General features: G+C 43.3%; 1 protein-coding gene across 11 annotated transcripts in view; it reads left to right on the plus strand.

Moving 5' to 3' along the window:
* The window catches only part of SEC31A (SEC31 homolog A, COPII coat complex component), a 97,546-nt gene that overhangs the window by 54,560 nt on the left and 22,354 nt on the right, over positions 1–20,632 (plus strand). For 7 of the 11 annotated variants that reach the window (XM_029058986.2, XM_029058987.2, XM_029058990.2 and 4 more), the window contains 5 exons: positions 5,291–5,436; positions 11,795–11,968; positions 12,483–12,656; positions 17,792–17,884; positions 18,464–18,596. In XM_029058986.2, coding sequence (XP_028914819.1) covers positions 5,291–5,436; positions 11,795–11,968; positions 12,483–12,656; positions 17,792–17,884; positions 18,464–18,596 — 720 coding nt within the window. The remainder of the gene's footprint in view (positions 1–5,290; positions 5,437–11,794; positions 11,969–12,482; positions 12,657–17,791; positions 17,885–18,463; positions 18,597–20,632) is intronic. The other 4 variants (XM_029058993.2, XM_029058994.2, XM_029058995.2 and 1 more) reach the window with 1 other exon arrangement.

The raw sequence follows: 20,632 nt of genomic DNA on the forward strand, positions 1-20,632 counted from the left end.
TATGAGGTATTGGTTCCAGAATACCATACCATATTTTTATCAGGGTTACCTAGAATGTAGTTCTCAAACAACTAACTATAGATGAATTCATTCATTCATTCGTTCAGTCATATTTATTGAGTGTTTACTGCGTGCAGAGCAGTGTACTAAGCGCTTGGAAAGTACAATTTGGCAACAGAGTGAGAGTTCTTACCCAACTACAGGCTCACAGTCCATAAGGGGGTGACAGACAACAAAACAAAACAAGTAGGCATCAATAGCATATTTATATTGATTGAATCAGAGAAATTCCATGATAGCATAGTTGACATTTACTTCATTGGAAGTAAAATGAATAAGCAGGCCTTCCCTGGTGATTCCACTTGGGAGTCAGATAGACCAACCCCACCACACATGCGCACACACACTGACCTTGCTTCACCCTCCCCACCCTCTTTTCTCTACCCATTATCTACTTTCTCCCTCTCCCACTGCTTGCATCTAGGGAGCTATTACTGTAAAGGAAGCTAGTGTCATAAAATTAAAAACAGTGCATTGTAAAATGGGGAAAAGGTGGAAATTTAGAAGTATATGTGCCTTTTGTCTTAACCTGAAGTATAGTTTCCTGTTTAGGGTCCTACACAGGTGGGTAAGGGAAACCACCAGGTGGTCCTAGTGGGAGCTGCTTCTAGATCCCCTCTGGGCTCATCCTGCTAGAGAGAAAGGGCTGCCTCTCTGGTGGATGCTTGACTGGGAGCTCCATTCGTCTCTGCTATAGTTACCCTTGTTATGCCTTGTGGAAATCTGAGAAACTCACTCAAGCAAACTGCTTTGGTGAGGGTTGATAAATGGTCCATGCTTTCCTTACTCAGCCATTAGCATGATTAAATACAGCTTAGAAGCCTTCATTTCAATTCAGTGGTCCCTTGATCTTCAATTTGTAAAGGAGTTACTGTTAGACCCCTGGAAAGCATTAGAAGTTGACACATTTTGTTTCTCTGGAGAAGTCGTAGTTAGCCATCCTCTGCTTCAGGACCGGCATGGAAAAAACAGGCCAACAGTCTGATGGATTGTGGGGAGTAGATCAGTTTGTGTACTCCTTCCCTAATGTCCAAGGCCCTAGCAAAGCTGTGATAATGAGAAACCTTGTTCACTTTAAATTTATCCTTTCTTGCCTTAACTCTGCCCTCTCCTCTGCCAAGCAAAACTATTTTTCTTCCCTCATTGACACCCATGCCCATCACCCCTGCCAATTGTTCCAGACTTTTAACTCTCTCCTCAGGCCCTGTGTTCCTCCCCCTCCTCCATCCCTCACCCCCAATGATCTGGCCACCTACTTCATTACAAAAATTAACACTGTCAGGTCTGAGCCTCCAAAGTCACCCCTCCCCCTTCTCCATTCCCACCCCTCTTCCCCCCTACCCCCCCGCTCTCAACCCTCTCCCCTACTTTTCCATCCTTCCCAGCAGTATCCTCAGAGGAGATCTCCTCCCTCCTCGCAAGTGCTACCACCTCCCCCTGTGCTTCGGACCCCATTCCCGCTCACCTTATAAAAACTATCGCCTCTTCCCTCCTCCCCTCCTTAACTTCCATCTTTAACCACTCGCTCTCCTACGGCTTCTTCCCCTCTGCCTACAAACATACCCATGTCTCCCCCATCCTAAAAAAATTCTCTCTTGACCTCACTTCCCCTTCCAGTTATTGTCCTATCTCCCTCCTGCCCTTCCTTTCCAAACTCCTGGAACGTGTCATCTACACTCACTGCCTTGAATTCCTTAATTCCAACTCTCTCCTGGACCCCCTCCAATCTGGCTTCCATCCTCTCCACTCCAACGAAACTGCCCTCTCAAAGGTCACCAACCTCCTTCTTGCCAAATCCAGTGGCTCCTACTCTGTCCTAATCCTCCTTGACCTCTCAGCTGCCTTGGACACTGTCGACCATCCCCTTCTCCTCCACACTTTATCCAACTTTGGCTTCAGGGACTCTGTCCTCTCCTGGTTCTCCTCTTGTCTCTCTGGCCATTCATTCTCATTCTCCTTCACGGGCTCTTCCTCTCCCTCCCATCCACTAAACATAGGGGTTCCTTAAGGGTCAGTTCTTGGCCCTCTTCTGTTCCCCATCTAGACTCACTCTTTTGGTGAAGTCATTTGCTCCCACATCTTCAAGTATCATCTCTATGCAGATGACCCCCAAGTCTACATCTCCTCCTCTGTTCTATCCCCCTCCCTCCAGGCTCGTATCTCCTCCTGCCTTCAGGACATCTCCACCTGGATGTCTGTCTGCCACCTAAAACTCAACATGTCCAAGACTGAGCTCCTTATCTTCCCTCCCAAACCCTGTCCTCTCCCTGACTTCCCCATCACTGTGGATGGCACTAACATCCTTCCCGTCTCACAGGCCCTCAACCTTGGTGACATCAGCGTGGCTTAGTGGAAATAGCCTAGGCTTGGGAGTCAGAGGTCATGGGTTCTAATCCCGGCTCTGCCGCTTATCACCTGTGTGACCTTGGGCAAGTCACTTCACTTCTCTGTGCCTCAGTCACCTCATCTGTAAAACGGGGAGGAAGACTGTGAGCCCTACATGGGACAACCTGATTACCTTGTGTCTACCCCAGCTCGTAGAACAGTGCTTGGCACATAGTAAACACTTAACAAATACCAACATTATTATTATTGTCCTTGACTCTGCTCTCTCATTCACCCCACACATCCAATCCCACACCAACACCTGCCAGTCTCACCTTCACAATATCACCTAGATCTGCCCTTTCCTCTCCATCCAAACTGCTATCATGCTAGTACAAGCTCTCATAATATCCTGACTGGATTATTATGTCAGCCTCCTCTCTGAATCCTCCTGTCTCTCCCTGCTCCAGTCTATCCTTCATTCCGCTGCCTGGATTATCTTCCTACAGAAATGCTCTAGGCATGTCAGTCCCCTCTTCAAAAACCTCCAGTGGTTGCCTATCAACCTTCACATGAAACACAAAGTCCTCACTCTTAGCTTCAAAGCTCTCCATCACCTGGCTCCCTCCTGCCTCACCTCCCTTCTCTCTTTCTACTGCCCCCCCCCATATACTCGCTCCTCTGCTGCTCACCTCCTCATGGTCCCTCGTTTGCTTCTGTCCCGCCATCAACCCCTGGCCCATGTCCTACCACTGTCCTGAAATGCCCTCCCTCCTCACATACGCCAAACTAACTCTCTTCCCCTCTTCAAAGCCCTTCTGAGGCTCACCTCCTCCAGGAGGCCTTCCCAGATGGGGCCCTACTTTTCCTTCTGCTCCTTCTCCCCTCCCCATTCCTCCTTCTTCCATCCTCTGCTCTTGCCCCTTCCCCTCCCCACAGCACTGTGCATATTTGTATGTATTATTTATTACTCTATTTTGTTAATGATGTGTATATATCTGTGATTCTATTTATCTTGATATTTACGCCAGACTAATTGTTTTGTTTTGTTCTCTTTTGTTTTGTTTTGCTTTTGTTTTGTTTAGACTGTGAGCCCGTTATGGGGCAGGGATTGTCTCAATCGATTACCAAAATGTACATTCCAAGCACTTAGTACAGTGCTCTGCACATAGTAAGCACTCAATAAATACTACTGAATGAATGAATGAGAAATGAGCCCCTCTTAGCTCAACTGAAAACATCTCCCTATGAATACCAAGCTCACCTTACTGGGTGGGATCCTCCTAATCCAAATCTGCAAACATTTCCCAGCAACAGAATCCTGAGACAGTAGATATGGACAGACTGTACATCCATTCAGAGCTTTGTTGGGAGTTAGGAAGCCAATTGCCAGGCTCAGCTTATTCACAGAAGTGGATGTGATTCTCTGTGCTGAACTTGGAACATTGGTACATTTTAATGCCGTGGAATATTTAGCTCACCTGGACCAGGTGGGCCCTAATGTGACATCCATCAAGTTGATCATGGCAGCCATCTTCATGTTTTAATTGACTGGAGGGAAGCCTTCTCTTCCCTCCGCCCCCCTTGCCATGATCTGGTTCCTTTGGGATCCATTCAAGATGAACCCCACCTCTTAATACCCCACTAGCTCTTCAGGATGTGAATATTGTTTTCAACCAGGTGAACAAGTGTTTGTTCAAGCTCTGCATAGCTATGGTCAGAAATCCTTCCCATGTAAGGTTCTGTTACTGGTAGCCATTACCTCTGTCCAATTTGTCTGTCCTCGTGTTTGGCCAGTCCTGCCCTTTCCCAGGACCTTTGATAATAAGATAATACTGTGAACCCACCACTTCCTTCCAAAGATGGCCTCCAGTTTTTACATCAACCAGGAGATCATCTTGCTATCTGAATCTTTTATCTCTTGTGAGGCAGCCGTGCTTACCCAAACTGTAAGGAGACTGGTCCATTTACTATCTAAATTGATCTAAAATGTTCAGGGTTAATATACGATGTTTTTTCACCTGGGACTTTGCCTACATCAGACGGGCTACCCCAAAGAAGGTGCTGGAGAAATAGCTTGCCTGTTGCATTCATCTCAGAAAGGACTGGGACTTTCCCTCAAGGTATCGCTTTTGGCACACTCCCATCAGTAGGCTGCCGACCGCTGCCTTAGCAAGCCCTTAGCAATATCCTAACAGGAAATATTCAGGTTGCTATGTGATGTACTCCATTTATGACTTACCACTTACTGCTATTGCCAGGGTATGATCTCTAGGAAAGAGGTTGGTTACGAACATCCATTCTGTAGGACATGATTCAGCAGCCTCAATCCCATTGCCTTCAGACCAGCTACAGAATCTACCAGAGGGGTCTTTTGGAGAAACAAGAGCCAGTTATGGTAGCCTGAGTTCTCCAAAGAGGAATAAGTATGCTGGATAATCTCATCTGCCCTCCTTGTTCTCTCTCGAGTGGTGTTTTTCTCTCTGTACAGCAGGGTTCCAGCAGTCAGGAAATTAGAGGGAAGAGGGGCTGACCTTTTTAAGACCACAAAAAGAGTGGAGCCTGGCCTTCCTCTGGTTGGGCTATCCACTTTAGGGAGGCAGGACCTCAAGGTTTTCGAGGACAAGCCCAGAGAGTATCTAGGAGTGACTACCAGAGTGATCATCTGGTGTGGCTATGCATCTTTGGAGAGGTTGGATTACAGTACGTAATCCTTGTGTGGCACCTCTGGTCCCCTCTTAGCTCCCCCATAAAAGACAGTCCTTCAAGTGCTCTATAATACTGACTTTTCCTGCCTACTTAGGAGAAGATTCTAGTCAAATCGCCTTCCATTTGGATGTGTATATCTCTCCAAGCTTTTGGTTTATCATAAACAGATTCCATCTCTGTTTTCCTTGATCTACAGATCTGTTGGGCTCCAGACTGGAAAATGAGGGGGATGGCCTCCTGCAGCCTCAAGCGTGCCTGTGTTACATTTGTGCTGGAAATGTGGAAAAGCTGGTTGCATGTTGGACTAAAGCTCAGGATGGAAGTAGCTCCTTGGCCCTGCAGGTTAGTTCTTGGGTGAGAGATTATGCTGAGTGAAATATCTGTTGAGTAACTGGACTCAGGCATGTGCCATCAAGCCTGGTTTTTTGCTTGGCTTAGGATGTCTACCAAATTAAACAAAGAACTCAAGGGTTTATGGAATGAATTATTATCATGTCTGCCAACTCTGTTATATTGTACTCTCCCAAGTGGTCTGCATATAGTGAGTTCTCAGTAAATATGATTGATTTATGGCACCCATTGTCCATGCCAACTCATTTCCTCGAAAATGCCCTGTTCTTTTGTTTTGTTTTGGGTTTTTTTTATGGTATTTGTTAAGCACTTACTATGTGCCAAGAACTGTACTAAGTGCTGGGTAGATAGAAGATAATCATGTAGAACACACTCGCTTCCCCTCTTGGGGCTCAGTCTTAAGTTGCCATTTTACAGATGAGGAAACTGAGGCACAGAGAAGTTAAATGACTTATCCAAGGTCACACAACAAGGAAGTCACAGTCAAGATTTGAACCCAGATCTCCTCCTCACTTCCTCTCCAACTCCTCCCTCTGTTCTCTCATCATTCCCAGCCATCTACTAAGAAGCTATTTTCGTTACCCTATTTATTTTGTTAATGAATTGTACATCGCCTTGATTCTATTTAGTTGCCATTGTTTTTATGAGATGTTCTTCCCCTTGACGCTGTTTAGTGCCATTGTTCTTGTCTGTCCGTCTCCCCCGATTAGACTGTAAGCCCGTCAAACGGCAGGGACTGTCTCTATCTGTTGCCGACTTGTTCATCCCAAGCGCTTAGTACAGTGCTCTGCACATAGTAAGCGCTCAATAAATACTATTGAATGAATGAATGAATGAAAGCTGTCTTCCACTTCCTTTCAGAGTCTATTCTCTTCACCTGCTCCTCCTACTCCATTCCTTCACACCTTATTAAAACACTTGCACCCACTCTTTTTCCCTTTCTGACTGCAACCTTTAACTGCTCCTTCCTCTCCACTTTCAAACATGTCCCACATCCAGTTAAAGAAAACCTCTCCTTGGATCCCTTGGCACCTTCCAGCTATCGCCCTATCTCCCTCCTGTTTCTGTCCAAACTCCTGAGCAAGTTATTTACTCCCTTTGCTGCCATTTTCCTCTTCTCCAACTTCCTCCTCAACCAATAATTTAGCGCTCGCACTCTCCTCTTTGGTAAGACTGCTCTCTCCAAAGTTACCAGTGACCTCCTCGTTACTGAATATAATGGACTCTTCCATCCCTAATCCTCGTTGACTCATCATCAGCCATTAACCCTGGACAAGTGCCTTCTCCTGCAAATCAATCAGTCATATATATTGAGCACCTGTTGTGTTCAGACCACTGTGCTAAGCATTTGGTAGAGTACAGGACAGCAGAGATGATAGACACATTTTCTGCTCACAAAGAGCTCTCAGTCTTAGATGGGGAGACACTCTCTAACCTTGTTGTATGTGAAATTGTTATCTACTGGTTTTCCCTCTGATAGCTCCTTCTTTCACAGCCTTCTCATCTGCCTTCTACCCCACAATCAAGGCTCAATTCCGGGTCCCCTTCTACTTTCCTTCAATGTCTACTCCCCTGGGGAATGCATTTGCTCCCAAGCTTCAACTCTCCCTCTGTGCAATCTAACATTTCCTCTTGTCTTGAAGACATCTTTACTTAGATGTCCCGCCAATACCTTAAAATCAACCAAGACCAAAACTCAACTCAATTTTCCCCACAGCACTTATGTACAGAGTTATTTATTTTAATATCTGTCTCCCTCTCTAGTCTGTGAGCTCCTTGTAGGCAGGAAGTATGTCTACCAACTCTGTATTGTACTCTCCCAAGTGTTTAATAGAGGTACTCTGCACAAAGTAAACGCTCAGTAAATACCACGATTGGTTGATCCATCTTTGCATCAGCCTCTCCATAGGCTTCAAAGCACTCAGTAAACACTCTCCTCCCCACTTATCCTTGCTCTCAGGCAACCCAACCCACATAGTGTGCTTCTGCAATATCAACCTACCCAGTGTTTCTCATTCTTGTCTCTCTTGCCAGCGACCCTTTGCTTTCTTGCTGCCTCCCAATTCACATTCAGCAGACCACTACTCTCCCCATCTTCAAAGTCCTCCTAAAACCCCATCTCCAGGAAGCCTTCCCTGATTAATCTCTCCACCCTACTTCCCACCCTACTGCATCACCCATTCACTTGAATCCTTACCTCCTAATCACCTAAGTGCTCTCCCCCACCTCCATAGGGCTTATGTACTTATCTGTATACTTGGTTTCCTCCCTTACCTGTAATTGACTTTAATGCCTGTCTCCCCGTCTAGATTGTAAATTCCTTGAAGGCAGGGATCACGTCTATTTATTCTCTTAGTTCTTGAAGCATTTAGTACAGTGCTTAGCACAGTAGAAATATTCAGTAAATGCCATTGATTCACTAATTGGAAACTAAAACTTAGGTGAAATATGCTAAATTCTCAAACATGGGGATGGATTTTCTAGATGAATTCTGCTTTAAGCAAAACGTGTACTACAGTATATGTGTTTCTGGAATCATGGTATAGTCTATCCAGATGAACATGCATTGATAGAAGAATGTTGCTGGAAAAATAGCATTCTATCTGAACTATATAATGAAAGCACAAATACTGCAGAAGAACTGTTCTGAAATTGGAAAGAATCTCTGAAAAAAGTGTCCTTGGTACCTGTTTGTGTGAGCTGCCCTTCTTCCAATAGAGTAATAGTAGCTTTTATTAAGTGCTCACTGTGCGCAGTGCACAGCAGTATATACATTTAGAAAGTTCAGACTCTTATTTAGTGCTGCGATATCGACTCTGTTGCTGGCCAGTTGTGTGCTGTAACAGTTGTTGTTCTTATAGGCTATCAGGGAAAACTGCACAGGTTTTGCGTTGCATTCAAGTTTATTTCTACTAGGGCTAGTAGGTAGCAGTGGTCGATGGGCAGAGTTTCCTCTACTAGTCAAGGCCAGCTCAGCTCTGAGCAAAACAGAGTTTCTTTATATGGTTCAGCATCTGAGCTTTGCATGTGATCGAAGAGGACGATACAAGACAAGATACAAGATACTCCAAGACAAGCAGCAGGAAATTTCTACTCAGGGTAATTGCTCAACTCTGCCTGGTTCTCCACATTATAGAAGTCAGGTGGGCAAATACACTGGTAAGCTGACCAGGGGTCCTGAGCTTGCTAAGGGTGGAACAGTTCCATCCTGTCTCAAGACCTTGACATATCAAGCTTCCCTTTAAGGCAGGCACCTGGTCATGATAAACGAAGGAGGAGAGAATACGTAAGTGTCCACGTTGAGTAAATAGCCGCTTGGCCAGACAAAATGGAGTCCAGGCCTAAAGGCCCATCACATTCCATCCTTTGGCATTATACCACTTCTAGTGACTTTAGTCACCAGAGTTACTCTTTTCACTTAGATGGTTATGAGGCAATCTAGTGGGCCTAGAAGCAAAACAACTCAGAGGGGATGGTCTGAAGAGACAGGGTAAATGTAAGATCCGACCACTGTGCTTCCACAAGGCTAATGACAATTTTCATCGTCACGTAGTGTTCTGTTATTCCATAATAGTTTGTGGTTTTGTTTAGCAGAAGATGTGTGTGTCTGTGTGTATGTGTGTGTACTTGTGTATACGGATGCTATTTATTTTTATGCCCCAAATGTACGCTTCACCAGTCACAGTCTACTGGTGGGCCAGTTTAGGTGAGGCGAGTGAATTTTAAGGACACTTTTCTAGTTCCTTTTCCCATTTAGGGTGAGCGTTCCTCATTAGGCCCTAAATAGGACTGCTCAGACATTCAGGGAACTGCTAAGTGGTGCTGTTTGCTTCTTCAGTAACCGGTATCCTGAACCACCTTGTGCTGAGCTCTTCTGAGTGCAGAGTATGCAGTTGAGTTGTTCTTCAGTAGTGGTAATCAGTCAGTGAAACAATGGTATTTACTGAGCACTTACTGTGCGCAAAGCCCTGTATTAGTGTTTGGGAAAGTACACTACAACAGAGGTGATAGATGTGATCCCTGCCCACAAGGAGCTTACAGTCTACATGGGGAGACAAACATTACAGTAGATTAGGGATTGTAGAGTATAAGAATATTTCTGTAAGTATTGTTGGGCTGGGGTGAGTAACACAGTAACACAGTTTCACTGAGCCACCCCCACAGTCCTGTAGCCAGCAGCATGTTTTTAATGATGGGCAGCATGTATTTAGTGATGGTTGGTAAGGGTATGAGTGCCATTTGTGGCCATGAAGCCAGCATCACCATGCACTCTCCAGGCAACAGACTGCCATCCTTGCAGCCGGATTGGACATCATTGTTGATTGGACACTCACATCTGCTGAACCAATGATTGAGGTCTTCGATGTGAAACAGGATTATGAAACAGAATATCTCTGCTCACTTTCTCTGTAGCAGGCCCTATTGGGCTACAGCCATCTTGTTGACAGTGTTAGAGACCAAAGTGGGCTAGGTGGGGAAGTGCTAGTTGGGAATTGTGAAGTAGTGGGATGGAAAAATAAAATATTAAAACAGGAATGACTTGTTTGCTGCCTTCTTGCTGTGTGGATCTTGATCTAGTACCAAAGAAGGCCTCTTGTCCCTTTTGTATTCAAGCCCTCCTCTTAAACCACACCTCTCTCTCTCCAGTGAGACCTGCTGACAAGCCCAATGCCAATGTAGACAAAACTCTATTTCATGATGGTAGGTTAAGGGCCAGGGACAGTACTTTTCCAGGGGTTCCCCTGTCCTGAGTCAAGCCAATGGATTTGCAATTAGACAGTCAATACACTCGGGCCTTTCAAATCTGCCCGGAGATGTAACTGTGATAATGCCATGTGAAATGCTATGTGATAATGCTCAGAAACCAAAGCATTTGGCCATTATCATAAGTACAAATGGTGTCAAAGAAAGATTCTACAAAGACTGACTCATCCCTGGAGTGCCAATGTAGCATTAATTAATTATAGTGGACTCTTTTAAAGGTAGAATTGGTAGTGACTCCTACTCCCCTTCCCTCCTACACACAGAAGGAAGTTGTGGTTTGTAGACTTGTTTTCTTCCTCATTTGGTACTAGGTTTAACTGAATTGGACTGTTTTGTCAATTTTTTCTGGCCACCTCTAGGTGGTGCCCCAACACACAGCATGTCTTTTAAATAATAAATAATAATAATTGTGGTATTTGTTTAAGCGCTTACCATGTGCCATGGTAGATATAAGATAAACAGATCCCATGTGGGGCTCACATTCTAAGTAGGAGGGAGCACAGGTATTGAATCCCCATTTTGCAAATGAGGGGACTGAGGCACAGAGAAGTTAAGTGACTGCCTAAGGTCACACAACAGATAAGGTGGAGCCAGGTTGAGAACTCAAGTCCTCTGACTCCCAGCCCATGCTCTTTCCACTAGGCCGTGCTGCTTCTTTTTTTTTTGGCTCTCCCTCTCCACTTTCTCCTACCTCTCAGGTCTAGTTGCCTCTAACTCCTGACATCCTTCATCATGGCCACTCAGATGAGGCTGGGGTTGCCAATTTTGGACATGAAAATTAGATTGCACTACAGCTATTTTCAACCTCATAGTCAAACCTGAACACAGCACCTATATACTTAAGGAACAGATTTTTGCTTGATCTAGTGAGAAGCAGCATGGGGTAGTGGATATAAAGCATAGGCATGGGAGTCAGAAGGTCATGGGTTCTACTCCCAGCTCTGCCACTTAAGTGTTTTGTGACCTTGGGCAAGTCACTTCACTTCTCTGTGCCTCAGTTTCTTCATCTGTATTATGAGGGTTGAGACTGTGAGCCGAACGTGAGATAGGAACTGTATCCAACCTGTTTGCTTGTATCCACCCCAGCACTTAGTACAGTGCCTAACTATGCCTTACTATGCCTAACAAATACCATTATTATTATTATTATTATTATCAAAGCTATTATTGTTAATAATATCATTATTAAAATAATGTTAATCAACCAATGGTATTTGAGTGCTTACTGTGTGCAGAATGCAGTACAGAGTTTGAATGAGTACAGTATAACAGAGTTGGTAGATGTTCCCCGCCCACAGCGAGCTGACAGCCTAAAGACTTGCTCTATTAGAGTTGTGGTATTTACTAAGTCTTTGTATATACCAAGCATTGTGCTAAGCATTGGGACAGATTCAGGGATAGTCCCGGTCCTGCCTGGGGTTCACAGTAGTGCAGTAATGCATAAATTATTGTCACCTTTCATTTAAACCAAGCTAGAGCAAAGTTCTTTACTGATACTGAATACATTAACAGTTTTTTTTTTGTCTGGTAAACATATTCTCTTTCCTAACCTTATCTCACCCTTTCATTATACTTACTCCTTCAGGATCTGATTGAAAAGGTGGTCATTCTACGGAAGGCCGTACAGCTCTCCCAAGATAAGGATACCAATGCCATAGGGGCACTTTTGGCAGAGAAGATGAGTCAGTATGCTAATTTGCTGGCAGCCCAGGGTAGTATTACCGCTGCTTTGGCATTCCTTCCTGCAAACACTGATCAGGTAAAGAAATTTCACTCATTTTTCTTCTCTTTTCATATAATTAAATGCAGGTAGTAATAATAATAATAGTACTTGTTAAGTGCTTATTGTGTGTCAAGCACTGTTCTAAGCACTTGAGTAGTTTTGAAAGTATTATTTGATAAAGAATCAAAAGTCATGCTGATATCTTTGAAACTTGGAGTATTCTAGCATCTCAAGTTATGGCTGGTTGTTATATTTGCATTGTAATAGCCGTGTCCTGCAGTTGTGAAGCCCTAATTTTCAGCCTAGTTTCCAGCCTCATGTTCATGTTTTTCTCTGGACATAATATCTGACCCATATGCACAAGTTTGGGGGTCCTTCCTTCCTCTCACCAACTTTCTAAACCTCCAAAACATACAGTATTTTTGTGAACCAAAACAATTTTCTAGGCTTCTAATCACGAAGTTTCTTTTGAAAAACCATTATGTAGTAATATAAATCGACTGCCACGTTTTCTGTTGGAGAACCTATTCATTTCATTGTTTCTTTGCAGCCAGATATTGTACAACTGCGAGATCGTCTATGTAGAGCCCAAGAGAAGCCATCGCTGACCCAGGAAGCACCCAGAAACACTTATGAGACTCAATTTTTACCCAAAGGAAGATCGGGATCAACTCTTGGTCAAGTCCAAACACCCCAAGTTCCGGCTGCACAATATTATCACCAGGTAAATGACATGGTCCAGCAGTGGAGGCTTGCTTGCAGAAATTTCTTACTAAGTGTCTTAGAAGTGTCTGCTGTGTAACCTTGAGCAGGTCACTTAACTTCGCTGTACCTCAGTTACCTCATCTGTAAAATGGGGATTAAATCCTACTCCTTACTACTTAGATATTGGGATTGGATATTTGTCCAATGTGATTATCTTGTAACTTCCCTACTGCTAGTACATTGACTGGCACATAGTAAGTACTTAACAAATACCGTAAAAAAACCGAAAAAAATCTAAAAGTGGATGTTCAAGGCGGCCTGTTTCCATCATTGTAGCCTTGGAGGGACGAGGACCTTCTTTTTAGCAGAGAGTCTTATGGCTAATATTTTGATTATTTTTGAATTGGTTGCATTTTATGATAAGCTCTGTGCTGAGCACTGAGGAAAGGTCCAAGGACGTTGAATCAGGCACAGTCCCTGGCCCCCAGGAAGCTTCCAGTCTGAAAGGTTGGGGAAAGGCATGCACACTTGGAAAGAAAACCAGGAAGATTCAGTTAAAGAACTCAAAAGCACTAAATTACAGAAAAACAGCAGTGCACTTGACTGACTGAGTTACCTTTACCATCTCTATCCTTATGCTTTTTGGAGATGTGGAGGGTTTTTTTTGCTGTTTGGTTTTTTTTGGTAAACATTCCCCAGATTTGCACAAAGAGTTTAGATTTTCAAATGTAAAAACAAAAGGCCCTCAAGATTGGGCTTTCCTCAGTTACTTGTACATCCATCTTGTATTGGTTCCCTTGCCCTCATGCCCTTCCCCAGAGGAAGAGAGGGATAATCCACTGAAAGAAATTACTGGCAAGAAGGCAGTGACATTTTATAAGTAGAATCAAGTCAACTTGGGGCTGATTGTCCTATTCAGATGTTCAAGGGACATGCTTGCTATATGCAGCTTTTCTTCCTAAATCATGCAGCATCATTTAGAAGCATTATAATAAAAGCTTCCAGAAATGAAAGTCAAGCTTTGAAGACCTGTTAAAGGTGGAAAACAAGAAATAAGTCTATAAGGGCTTGGATCCATAATATGGACAATGGGACCTTCAGCCATTGAAATATACTGAAACAGAGAAAGTAGAAAGGAAAAGATAGCTGGGATCCTCTTCTGTGGTTTTGGTTTGTACTCCATGAAATCTTGAGGTATTCTTACAAAATCATTCTTTCCTGAGTCTAGCAGCACCCTTGAAAAACTCCCATTTGTAAGGACTTTCTTAGGCCCTGAAATTTCATGTTTTTAGCATGAACCTTTCTTCTGTATTCTCATGAAGCTCTTATTGCTTGATTCTTGGGCAATTTCTAAATACTTTGGAATTCAACTACTTGAGTGCCTCACCCAAACCAAACTGAACTCAACAGGAGACCATAATTAGTAATAGTGTAGTTAATCATTTACAGAAAGGGTAACGATAGCAAACTGATCTTTACATTTTGGGTCAGCTCACTACCTAGAAATGGACGAGCCATCACCCAGAAATTAAGAAATACTATTAATTGATTAAAAAAAAAGCAGCACTTATTGCCCATAAACTGGCTAGCTATAGATGTCTTCAAGACTCTAATCGAAATTAGACTCTGTGATGAATGTCACCTCATTGACATAGTTCCCAGATTTCTCTTCTTTGGGAGAGACTTTCCCTCTTATGAATGACAGTTCTCAATTATTGCTAAATCTTGGTCTTCCCAAATCTACCGAGAGTTGTAAGTGACCAGCTGATACATCAGGCTCTGAAGCAAAACCTCTTTGATGTCAATCACTAAATCAATTGATAGCATTTATTGAGTGCTGTACTAAACACTTGGGAGAGTACAATATAACAGAATTAGCAAACACACTACCTTCTCATAATGAGCTTACAGGGGAAGACTGACATTAATGTGAATAGTTTATAATATAATTTAAAGATATGTGCATAAGTGCTGTGGGGTTGGGCGAATATCAAATGTCATGCCTATGCCCTACATAATAGGCTACAGTGAAGTTAAAGGACCCTTCAACAGTGATTTAGAATGACTCTTGTAGGAGTGCCCCTACCCTGACTCCCTACCCTGACTCACTGATTTATCATGGGAGATTTCAATGTCCAAATTCATTATTTGTTTTTTCAGGTTTGGGTATTGCTATTTCAAACCACATGAGACCTGTGATCTGAATAATAGTGGGCTATGACCACAGTTACTCAGTGCATGTGACGGCCTTATCTCATGGTCATCAATATCATCTTCCACCTGTCAAATAAAAGAAAGACATTCAGATTGCACCTGTCATCTAAACATTGTTCTCTTTTAGACTAAATCATAGTTTGGCAGAAGGACCTTAAGAAAGGATTGTGTTTGGATCATATCAGCCAGATAATGACAAAGTAGTGGAGTGAACAATCAAATGTATTTATTGAGCACTTACTGTATGCAGAGCTCTGTACTAAGCATTCAGCAGAGTAACAGGGTTGGTAGACATGTTCCCTACCCACAAAGAGTTTACAATCTATAGGGGAGACAGACATTAAAAGAGATTACAAATATCTACATAAATATTGTGCAGCTGAGGGCAGGGAGAATACTTAAAGGGCAAAAATCAAAGTGCAGGGGTGGTGCAAAAGGGAGAGGGAGCACAGATGGACCTGAGTTCTTATCCCGGGTTTGCCATTTGTCTGCTGTTTGACCTTGGGTAAATCTCTCTGTGTCTCAGTTACGTCATCTATAAAATGGGGATTAAAACCATGAGCCCCTCTGTGGGACAGAGACTGTGTCCAACCTAATTAGCGTGTATTTATCCCAGTGCTTAGTACAGAGCCTAGTATAATAGTAAGCACCAAACAAACACTCAACAGATAGAAAAAATCCTCTTAGATTTGAGATGTGATTTGAAGGTGGAAAGAGTGATAATCTGTCGAATGTAAAGGGAGAGGGAGTGCCAGGCAAAAGGCAGAACATAAGTGAGAGGTTGTCGATAAGATAGACTAGGGAGAGGGTACAGTGAGTAATTTGTCATTAGAGGACCGAAGTGAGCATGCTGGGTTGTAGTAGGAAATCAGCAAGGTAAGATAGTATGGGACAAGGTGACTGAGTGCTTTAAAGTCAATGGTAAGGAGTTTGTTTGATGCAAAGGTGGATGGGCAACCACTGGAGGTTCTTGAGGAGTAGGGAAACATGAACTGAATTTGATTTAGAAAAGTCCTGGCAGCAGAGTGAGGTATTGCCTGGAGTGGGGAGAGTCAGGAGGTAAGGAGGTTAGCACGGAGACTGGTTCTGTAGTCAAGCGAGATAAGGTAAGAGTTTGGATGGAGAGGAAAGGACAGATTATAGGGATGTTGTGAAGGTAGAGCCAACATGATGTGGTGATAGATTGAATATATGGGTGAATAGGAGAGATGAGTTGAGGATAAATGCCAAGGTTCCAGACTTGTGAGACAGGGAGGATGGTGGGGCTATCTACCATGATGGGAAAGTCAGAGGAGAGGACAGGGTTTGGGTGAGAATATTGTCTGATATAGGGAAGTCCTTGGGTTTGACACATAATTGGTGCTTGAAAACTGCATTTTAAGTTGAAATGACCAATTTTCCCATAGGCGACAATGTTTAAATGAGGAGATTCATTTCTGAACCAAGGCTGGGTACCCTAATTTTCCCTAATTCAGGGAAGCAGCGTGGCTCAGTGGAAAGAGCACGGGCTTTGGAGTCAGGGCTCATGAGTTCGAATCCCAGCTCTGCCACTTGTCGGCTGTGTGACCGCGGGCGAGTCACTTAACTTCTCTGTGCCTCAGTTCCCTCATCTGTAAAATGGGGATTAAGACTGTGAGCCCCACGTGGGACGACCTGATTCCCCTATGTCTACCCCAGCGCTTAGAACAGTGCTCGGCACATAGTAAGCGCTTAACAAATACCAACATTATTATTATTATTAATTTTACCAAAATTAACCAGAACCTATACTAAGTCGATTATAGAGTAGTATAACTGTAACATATTAAAGATGACAATTATACTGACATAAAAATCCTAAAAGTTTAAAGAAGCACATAAAATACTGCAGTAATCTAATGTACGCATTTACCCGTACTTACAAATTACCTAAAAGCATTGACAAAATTTGATCACTAGTTTTCATAGTTTTTCTTTGTAACTGTGAAAATCTTTAATCTAGTGCTTAAAGGCAAACAGACCATCAGGCATAAAAGGGGAGAAATACTAAGTATTTATTTGTGAAATTCTTTCAGATCTATGTTAGTGGAGTCAGAGGAGAAAGTGAGGACTCCCTTCTGTGTCACCTTGACTTTATTCATCCCTTTATTCACCCCCCCTACTCCCAGCTCCACAACACTTATGCACATAGCTGTGATTTTCTTATTTATGTTAATGTCTGTCTCCCTGTCTAGACTGTAAATTCCTTGTGAACCACAAGGGAGTCTGTTTTTATTGTTATATATTACTCTCCCAAGCCCTTACTAGGTGTTCTGCACACAGTAAGAGCTCAGTAAATATGATTGACTGGCTAACCATATCCCCTGAATGCTGAAAAGGCCCAGTTTGAGGAGGGAAGTGTTCATTTTATCCTTCATAAAGGAGGGAAAATAACCTCCTGAAGTTTAATACATTGATCTATTAAGGTCATCAAAATTAAATGTTTCAATTTTAAAAGAAAAGAAGCCTACATAAACTAAGACTAGCAATGTCTTGGTTGTGCTCATGTGAGGCTGTAAGATCAAAGTGAAGCATGAACAACACCCCCCCAGAGAGATCTTTGGTAATGTTGTCAGTACTCTGATCATAGTGGCTTGAGTACTTAAAAACGTCACTCTCTTTCCAACATTAATTCTTTTTAAATGTGTGTTTTTTCCTTGGTTGGCTTTGCTTTTGCCAAGCTCTAGCATATTCATGGGGCATTTTCCAAAAGGCAGGGATTAAGTCCCATTTTGGACTGTTACCCTTCCTGTTTTGTTTTGTTTTTTCCGATTGTGTGCTTAGTAGTTCAGCAGTAGTAGAGGTCTGCCTCTTGTGAGTGCACCTGCACTTCCTGCTTTGCATCTGGCTGATTATTACCCTTCAGGTTTACATTTTTTTTTTTTTTATTTTCTGTGATTGGTATTTCTTTGTTCAATTCAGGTTAGAGTTGCCCCTACTGTCACTACCTGGAGTAACAAAACTCCTACTGCCCTTCCCAGCCATCCACCTGCAGACTCTCTCTCTGCCACACAGGTATAACCTTCATTATTCCTCTCTGGACAGAGCCCTGAATCCTTGAAAAGTAATTCTGTATTTCTCTATATTGCCATCCCCTCCCCTTCAGGGCTTTGGGGAGGGTGGGTCAGGTTCTTTTGGCAGTTCCCAGAATTGCCAAACTTATGGCGGGATGAAGCATCTACATGGGGCTGATGAAAACTATCAGACATGACTTCCCAGTGGTCTTTGAGAGCATCCCAGCTCCTGTGTCTGGGGTAGGAGACAGTGGAAAGTTTCTGGAGTTAGGTATTAGTTTTCCGAAACCTTCTGAGGATGTCATTGACATCCCGTAGCTTTTTAATAGCCTTTTCAGGGATGTCACAGACATCCTTTTGCATTTTCATTAGAATAAGGTGGCAGAAGTATTCAATCTGTGCTTCTAGTTGTCTTTATTTCAGCATAGGTTCTTTTCCATATGCTTCAGAGAAGGACTGGGAGGTCTGTGGTTACGGCAGAGTTTTGTTGAGCATATATGCCACAATCCCCCTAAAATCTTCCTAGTTATATTTTCTGCATCCATACTAACCTTTCTATCTTTGATATTCTTATTTCCAGGGAGACAACCCTCCTTCTCCAGGTTTCATCATGCAAGGAAATGTTAATCCTAATGCAGCACCACAGCAGTCTACATCTTCTGCTTATGGGTACCCGCAGTCTGGGGGCCGACCACCATATCCACAGCCTCAGCGTAAGTAGCAGTGATTGCCACATTCCTCACTTTCCCATGGGGCTCCTCTCTGATTTAGGGAATGGCTGCCTCCTTCCAAGTTCCAGCATCATGCAGGGAGAACAGTTTACCTCTGGTGGCTGCAAGATTCTGCACAAGCCCTCTGTTTCCTTATTTGGAAAACCAATTTAATGAAGAACCAGCTTTCCTTAATGTCCTAGAAAATGAGGTGGTATTCTTGGAAGCAAAGTCAGCATTATGAGAATAGTGTTTCAAATAGGTGACTTCCAACCACATCTTCTTTGAACCCCAGTCCAGATCCTCCCCTTGGGAGACACTATAGGTCATGTTAATAATAATATAATAATAATTTTTAAGCACTTATGTGCCAGGCACTGTTCTAAGCACTCGAGTAGATACAAGCTAATCAGGACACAGTCCCTGCCTCACATGGAGCTCACAGTCTAAGGGGGAGAGTGATTTAAAATCCTTATTTTATAGATGAGGTAACTGAAGCACAGAAAAGCTGTGACTTGCCCAAGATCACACAGCAGACATGTGGCAGAGCTGGGATTAGGACCTAGGTCCTATGACTCCCAAGTCCATACTCTTTCCACTGGGCCACACTGCTTGACATCACATGGCTGATGATAGGCATGCACGAGCATGTTGCTGAATTTCCTCATACCTGGGCACAGCTTTATTTTGAGTCACACATCTTGAGATATATAGACTGTGAGCATGACCCTTTGTCTCCCCACCCACCTCACCCCCTGGAAGGTTATGCCCACAGACCTCTCCCTGCAGGAATTCAGGGTAAGCTGAATATATTTTATCAAAAGTCAGAATATCAATACCCTTTCCCAAGATCATGTTGGGATGAGACCGGCAATGTTGAAAGCAGTCTGGGGCATCCCTACTCCAAGTTCCAGAATCATATGGGAAGTAAACTGAGATCATGCTTCAGCCTGGGTGTCCAAATTTAAACAGTTTAAATGAGCAAGGGGCCGGTTCAAGGCAGCTGACCCATTTGGCTAGAAAATCCTTTTCAGAAGTATTTATGTAATTTTCTATATTGTTGTGGATATGGGATCACCCTTGTTTTGAGTGCCAAACAGAAAGTGGGGAATCCACAGTTAATCCAACTGTGTACCTCTCGCAAGCAGACAGATATCCTTAAGAGTTAAAAAGTGATTTTTTCCAAACTCCTAAGCTAAGGGCAAGAAGTTAGGAGGATGAAGTTCAACAGGCAGGAGAGTGAAAGGATACTGGAGGGGAGTAGCAAGTTGGACTATTATGGACTAGTGGAAAGACCGCAGGCTTGGGCATTAGGGGAACTGGGTTCTAATCCTAGCCCACCACTTGCCTGCAGTGGGACCCTCGGCATATCACTTCTGCGCCTCAGTTCTTCTTCCCCCATAGACTGTGAGCACCATGTGGGATGGGGACTGTGTCTAGTCTGATTGTGTTGTCTCTACCCCAGTGCTTAGTACACCGCTTGGCACATAATAAACACTTAAATATGACCATTATGATCAACAATAATAATAAAGAATGCAACTGGAGGGGCAGTTGTAAGGCCAAAAAGGAAGAGATGGACCTGAGGTTGAGTCTGGAACCAGGTTTTAAGGAATTTAACTTCCCTTTGATGAAGGGGACAATAGTGAAGCATTTTTGTAATCTGGGATTTTTGAAAGTTTGGTCAAAATGCTCCCAGATAGGCAACTTCCATTTTCTTCCTATTACTTCTAAGAAATAGGTAGATGCAGTAATTCACTTTTTTTTGAATAGCTGAATGGACCAAACCCGAAGTTGAGAGATTCCTATGCTTCAGTGGTTAGTAATGTAGTTGCTGAGAGTGATCTCCCTAGCCGCAGTGGGAGAAATTTTATAGAGCTAAGTGCCAGTCACTCTGTTTACTCATCATCCATTGTTTTATTAGCTGACAGAAAGGAGTGATCCCTCTCTATCTGGAGTGGCGGTTGAATCTTTGGGAAGTGGAGGCAAGACTCTGGGACAGGGTTTATAATGACCAAGAGTTCTGAGTCCTAAATCCT

This window comes from Ornithorhynchus anatinus, chromosome 3 (genome assembly GCF_004115215.2).
Source record: "Ornithorhynchus anatinus isolate Pmale09 chromosome 3, mOrnAna1.pri.v4, whole genome shotgun sequence".
NCBI classification, from domain to species: Eukaryota; Metazoa; Chordata; class Mammalia; order Monotremata; family Ornithorhynchidae; genus Ornithorhynchus; species Ornithorhynchus anatinus.